The 7,050-nt window shown below is 41.1% G+C and overlaps 1 protein-coding gene across 3 annotated transcripts in view; it reads left to right on the top strand.

Moving 5' to 3' along the window:
* The window catches only part of NOL4 (nucleolar protein 4), a 192,811-nt gene extending 186,516 nt beyond the window's left edge, over positions 1-6,295 (top strand). For all 3 annotated transcript variants that reach the window (XM_035894938.1, XM_009639467.2, XM_009639466.2), the window contains one exon: positions 6,102-6,295. In XM_035894938.1, the coding sequence (XP_035750831.1) occupies positions 6,102-6,295 (194 nt within the window). The remainder of the gene's footprint in view (positions 1-6,101) is intronic.
* The last annotated feature ends 755 nt before the right edge of the window (positions 6,296-7,050 follow it).

Raw genomic sequence — 7,050 nt, 5'->3', positions numbered from 1 at the left:
GCGGGCCTGCAGACCATGATCAATGGACCCATGGTCCAGCCAGTCCTACCACACCGCTCACCTCTCCCCGCTGTTCTCTTCCAGAAGCTCAAGAAGGCTGCACTCTTCCAGCCGTTCCCCCTTTAGCCAGGCCTCTTACCCATGTGCAAATCAGACTTCCTGGTCCTTCTGCCTCCTGGTCCTTCAGGCGGTGCAGCCCTGCTGAAGACAACAGGGTAGCTGAGCCCCAGCAACCAGCATGGCCATGCTGCTCTGGGGCATGGAGAGGAGGGCTGAGCACTCTGGTCTACTTTTGCATGTGACAGTAGGGAGGGTGCCTCATTTCTGCACCTTCAAATTTGGTGAAGTTGTAACCTTCTGTAAAATCCTGGCATTTGCATTGATCAGTAGAGGCTTCTTGGCAATAAACTAGGAAAAAAAAAAAAGTCCAGCTGAGAATATCCAGTATGTAGCTAATTCTTAAAGTGCTGACTGGGCTACCCACAAGATGGCTGGCCATGAGGTAGGGGCTGATGGGATTTTTGCTGTGGTTGCTCTTTCCAGCTCTTCTTTATACCTCTACTCTTGTGCAGTCTTCTGTGTTTTCAGTACTACCCTGACAACATCAAAGTGGAGAGAGAGAGGAAAGACAAAACAGTTTGCTCTAACACAGCTGGAGCTTGGGGCATGAACAGACACAGAACAAGAGTGATGGAGTCAGGAACCTGGGAGAGTGTGTTTAGTCCCATTTAAAAATGGCAAAATGTGGGGTTGGGAGAAGTTAAATGGTTTCACCTGTATTGTGGCAAAGGTGGGGATTTCTCGCTGGGAAATACTGGCTGAATTCTGTATTAAGATAATCTCCACGTTTCTCGTCCCCCTTCCTCCTCCTCTTCAAATTATAGGATACATGGCATATGCAAGTCTGCTCCCACCATAGGAATGGAGATAGAATGTCTGTGGATATATTGGACAGTATCCTACTTTTCTACCTTTGCAGAAAGCTCAGGAGACAACCATTAAGGCAAGACAGGTGTATGCCACGTAAATAATCTCCTATGGTGGATAGGAAACATTGCTGGAGGACCTGACATAATCATTTCATCACAGACCAGCATGTTTGCTGACTGTTGAAAATGCATGATGTTCAGTGGCTATAGGCATTTCTGTGTTTTCACATCTCTTTCCTCAGGCAACACAGCACTTTTTTTCTCCTATCTAAACTAGCTGAAGTATGTTTTCCAGAGGGAAAGGTGTAGAAGGGAGAAAGAAGCTTAAAAGGTCCAATTCATTAGTCCCTGTTTTCTTGATCTGAGATCTCCTGGCACTTGAAACAATAGTTTTAGGCACATCTGCTCTCTGTTTGAAGGCAGGAGGAAAGGAAACATTGACAGATGCATAATATCACAATAAAACATTCTTGCAATAATAAATACCTCTGATTTGGAAAAAGTAGCATACTTCAACAGTTGTTTCTATTTAGTTTTATTGGAGTATGTGAGAATCTAGTACATACTCACTTCTCAAGCCACTCATGGGGAAAAAAAGGGAAGAGGAGAATGGGTGCAATAGAAAAGATACACAAGAGAGATTCCAAAGCATGGGCAAATGTATTTTTCTATAAACAAGTGCCACTGCTTTTTACATCTTCACTGATGAAAAAGGTTGCTTAACTATTAATGAAAATGTAGAAGCATAGATGCATAAGCACATACAGCTTTTTGAATTTTTTTTTTTGTTATTCTAAATTATTGTCTTCAATAGTCATAACCATTTTGAGAGTCATTGACACATTTATTATTCCTTCAGTAGTTGTTAATTATAAGATTGGTAGATGCCCAGTGACAGCATACAATTCTTAAGGGATTTTTGCTGAGACAGTTGATAGTGTCTAGGCAATCAGTAACAGCACATCTACATCTGACCCATATTTTGGAATTTGATATAAATCATGTTGCTAATGAGTAGTGCATGAGGCAATAACTAGTTCCATTTAAGTCTCGCAATTTGCAGAAAAGCCATTTGTCCCACAGTGTATTTAATGGCAGATATTCCTAGCAGCTAATTTGGTAAATGCTTGTCTAGCGCATGAGGAGTGGGTTTTCAGAGTTCTCGTATTCAGCTTGATGTGGTTCCAACAAGAACAATTTCACCTCACAGGGGAAATTAGGTCTATGCAACTGGACTGAGGTGGTAAATCAAAAATATTCCCATGTTAAAGTGTCAATCAGGTGGCCTTGGCAAGAGGCAGAGGAACAATACTTCAGTCTTCTGAAAGAATATAAAAGAAAGGATCTGTCTCAGCAATTTGTTTAACCCACTGATTAAGAGAATGTTTTGCTGTTACAAAAACGTGGGAGGTGACAATTGTGAATTATAATAGTAAGATAAAGAAATAAAAATAAGTAGCCTGTCTTCATCTCTATGATATATGCTTAATCTTTGCTTGCACACACCGACACTGTGAACCTGATAATGTTTGCAATCAAGATTTTTAATTGTCCTGAAGTACTCCAGCATAGGAAGCAGTATGCTAAAATGTGCAGTATCACCTTGGAGGAACCTGACACTGCAAAATTCATTGCAAAAATATTCAGATTTCCCTCTGTATAAGGATACACTTCCTTGTTCCTGTGAAGACTGGCAGCTTAATTAGTAATCTTAAGTACACTAAGGAAATATTTCTATTTAAAGTAAGGATAGTTAGTAAAAGAAATGGTGATGAAGCTGTTCAGCTTTCTCCAGATTTAGTCATCTGTAGTGATGGCTTCTGGAGATAGAGGTGTCTACCTTAACCAGCTATTTTAAGCCTTCAGAATATCTGTGATTTATTTGTCTGGTTAAAGAAATGTGGTGGATATTTATGCATAAAATTACACAGGAAAAATCTACGCTATAAGAATAAGATGCATTTATTCCTTATTTTCTGAATGATGACATATGACTTATGAAGCTACAGATAAGTTATAGCATTTTTAGCATACAGCAGCCTGGACAGCCCTTAAGAATCAGTCATACTGCCACTGAGTGTCTATCATAGCTATTAAAAGCTGAGACCAGTATAACAGATCTGGGGCTAGTCCCTGGGTGAGGTATTCTCCCAGATATAAAGCTTGGGCTGTCATAGGCAAGCTTTGGTGGTGAGGTGTAGGGGTCACATGACATAATTAAAAGAACTAAAATCCTTATTCCCCCATCAAGCATGGCTTGCTCTCTTTCTGTTCAGCTCTCTGCCTGCACAGGCAGCTTCCCTTCCTGAGAAGGCACCGGTGTGCTTGCTGTCCTGAAACCATAGCCATGAACACTTTTCTCTGTGCATGGATTTCTTTGCTTTTTTTGCTCAAGGGGCTTTTCTTTGAGGGGAAGGAGGACAGCTCTGTGACTTGTTAAGTACAAGGCAGGAGTTGGAGAGTAAAGTAAAATCCTGTTTTCCTAGTGTATAGAAATTTTTAAAAAAATCAGGTAGTTTGAAGTAGCTGGGGTAAGTTAAAATCAGACATGTCTTATCTCCTTTGTATACAAGAACTCTGTATGCAACAGAAGTCTCCCAGACCAAGAGAAGTTCTGGGTCCTGATGGTTCCTTCTGTATACAGACTGCAGATTTCCATTTGTACAAAACTTTATTTCCAGTACCTTTAGGGATTCAAAGATACATATTCTGAAGAGTTAGAAAACTTTCCTCATGGTAGTTGATCTGGATATCCAGGAATAGAGGCTAGATCTTCAGTTTGTGTAAATCACTGTGACCCTGTAGACTTGTGAGGAGTTACGCTGATTTATGCATGCTGGACATCTGATCTCCCAGTTTTCCTTTCAGAGTGGTGCTTTTACTTTGTGTCATCAATTTTTGTAAGGAAAACCTCAGAGATGTAAGCAAGCACATTTCTATGTATTTTCTACTTATGAGTGAAATAAACTTAATATCCGATTCAATCACTTAAAAATCTGGATTACCCATGAGAAAAGCCCTTCAGTTTTGTTTCAGAAAAAGGTGTGCTCTGCCACAGAGGCTCTGTTCTGCCATATATTGTGTGTGTGGTTTTGGCTGTGACATGAATAAGAGTCAAGGAAAGAACATAAAAGTTAAAGTAGGTTCATATGGAGCACAATGCCCTCAATATGTCACTGGCAGCTTTTTCACTACTGCCTCAATAAATATAGAAGTCTTTAATGGCTTCTTACAACCATTCAGTCCAGCTGGCTTTATGATTTGTATAGCCTTCTTCTCTGGGCTGGGTTAAGATTTTACTTAGAAATATCCTCTGAGCTTCTTCACGCTGTGATTTTTTCCCTGCAGCACGCGGTCACACTGAAACAAATTCACTGAGCTAATTGTCCTGTTATTTATCCTTTGTACACTGGAAGTCGTTTAAAAGTCAGTTCATTTATGCCTGTGTAAAACCGGATAATATAGTTGTAAGGCTAAGTGCTGTTCATGGTAGTTGTCTAGTAGGAAATAAGATCTAATAGGAACCTTTCTGTTCGAGTAGTTTCTTTTCATAGTCCCAGCTCTGCTTTCATTCACTCACGGGGAGATTTTCATTAACTTCAGTGAGTGTGGGGACGTGACAATCTCCACGTTCTTTGTGATCTCAGCCATACCTCTGCATAAACACAAAAGAAAAATAAGTATGGTTTATGACCAGATCCTCAGCTTCTGGAAATCAGTACATCTCTTTCCATTAGTGCTTAAGATAGTGAGTCTGGGTTTGAATCTTGTGATCCTGGTGGGATTATTTAGGAGACCCTCTAGAGTATGAACTGGTGTGTTCTGGATTCTGCAGTTGAATATGCTAAAGTTTAAAACTATTCCAGTCTTTTTAGGAAGCAAGGCCCATCCAGTGGGCCAATACTGAGAAAGCCTGGGCATTGACATACATTGTCCAGATGAAATTGAGCAGTAACATTTTTCTCAGAGGAAAGCAATATGCATTGCTTTGGACAACTTGATTCCGATTCCCAGGAAAGTATTAAGTCTGATCTTCTGCTTCTACTTCTTCAGAAGTATAGATTTGCTACACTGTCAAAATGAATGAGCAGTATTTTCCCACATTTGCACATAATAAACTGCTTGATAGGTGTATTTGCCATCTGTACCCTTTTATGTTTAAAGAAGTCCTCAGTCCAATTCTACCTATCCAAATTTACCCTCCAGGAAGAAAAAATGTATTAAGTGGGAAACGCAAATATCCCATCAAAGCACCGAACATCTTAGCTTATTAATAACGAAGGCCAAATGACCAGGGAAATTCCACGAAGCTGAACTTCATGATGGCAGATGGTTTTGCCAGTGGCAGTAACCTACCCTCAGGAGCGCTGTCTTCTGCACGCAGCGTACATGGGCTTGAGAACATTCTTTGATGAAAAGCGCTAAGCTTATTGGTATAAGCTGCCAGTGCAACGTGGTGATTGCTGCAGATCCTCCTGTTGGTGTTAAGGCCTTACAAGATCCCCGCGGTACTTTGCCAGCTGTATGCAGCCCCCACAGATGATAGCGTGCTCCTCACTGTGGCAGCCAGTTTGTCACCAGCCTAATCTCATTCACGACCAGTGATCACACGGCATCAGGGCTGGTCAAAGTGAATGAGCATTTATCTATGTCTGTAAGGGGTTCATAATCTGGCCGCATGCAGATTGAAGCATAAAACATGAAAATATGAATCTAGAGAACATAAGTTTGATATTCTGTGATAAAAACTGCAAGTGTGCAGATTGCTATGAAGGCCATGATGGCAGCAGGAGCTGGGGGAGGCACAGGAGATGAACCTCCTGCCTGCTCACCAGTGTCAGATCCCAGGGCAGTTTTGGGGTGCAAGTGGCTTACTCTGTTGGGCTACTCCCCCCCCGCCCCCCAGCCCAGAGGCTAATTTTCTGCTGGCAGTGAACTTGCCCTTCGTGTTATGTAAGCAGAACTTATAGGGTGTCTGCCACATATAAATAGAAATCTCTGTCGTTCCTATTGAGGCAACTGGTAACTGAACAGTTATTGCTTGTTTCTGCTACTTCTCACCAGCACTCAGCTGAGAGCAGATTTTGCTACTCTGCATTCGTAGCTGCAAACCTGTGAAACGTCTCTGGCAGCGGATCTGAAGCTTCTTTTCTTTTCCTTTCTTATCTGCAGGTCCAACAGATCTCAGTATGAAGAGGCAGTTAGCAACCAGCTCTGGATCCTCCAGTAGTTCAAGCTCTAGGCCCCAGCTGAGTCCAACTGAAATAAATGCAGTGAGGCAGCTTGTGGCAGGGTATCGAGAATCAGCCGCATTTTTATTGCGTTCTGCAGATGAACTGGAAAACCTTATTTTGCAGCAGAACTGAGTCATGTGACCTTCACACTGGCCTGGTCTTATCTCAGAGTTTCCACTAATGACATTTTGATTTCCCAGAGCACACACTTCAGTTACTGCACAGTCTTTTAGGAGAGTTAATTACCATAATGCCACACTGTTCTTGATCCATAAAGTGATGTGTTAAGGTGCTTCAAGTGAACTTCGACCTCTGGTATTTCTGAGGTACTTTCCTGTGTCCGGCCTATTGCTTTTGTTTTAGTGTGTCAGCATAAATATCGAAAAAGTGGCTAGAAATTAACTCCTTCTAACAAGTGGAGGAAACAGAAGATGCTGTGATGGTTTTAAAAAAAAATGGTTCAAGATCCAAGTGCAATATTAGTGGAATGTGACACTGACTCATTGGACTTAAAGCTGCAGTATATGGCAAAACGTTGCCAAATGTCCTGTTGCTACAGGGCACAATTGCAATTAAAAGGATCTTGTATTTTAAAAAAATGTAATTTTTATAAAAAACAAAACAAAAGATTTTTGTTTTCATTCAAGATTTTTCATTTTTACTTTGGTAAACTTTTTCACTGGTCCTGAAAATGTTTTGAGGAGCTATTGTAAGTCCCCCTTCCTCTCTTGAACCCCTGACTGTGCCCTTCTCCCCAACTTCATATTCTTTCTACAACGAGTAACTCTTGATGCTGGATAATTCTTCCCCCGTGTACTGTAAATTGTCATCTATGGAATACCTTCCAAAGGAAGCATGCATTTCCTGCATTCATACCATTCTCGACT

The sequence above is a fragment of the Egretta garzetta genome, unplaced genomic scaffold (assembly GCF_000687185.1).
Source record: "Egretta garzetta isolate BGI_Z169 unplaced genomic scaffold, ASM68718v1 scaffold35, whole genome shotgun sequence".
NCBI classification, from domain to species: Eukaryota; Metazoa; Chordata; class Aves; order Pelecaniformes; family Ardeidae; genus Egretta; species Egretta garzetta.
This window is presented reverse-complemented; position numbering and strand designations above follow the sequence as displayed.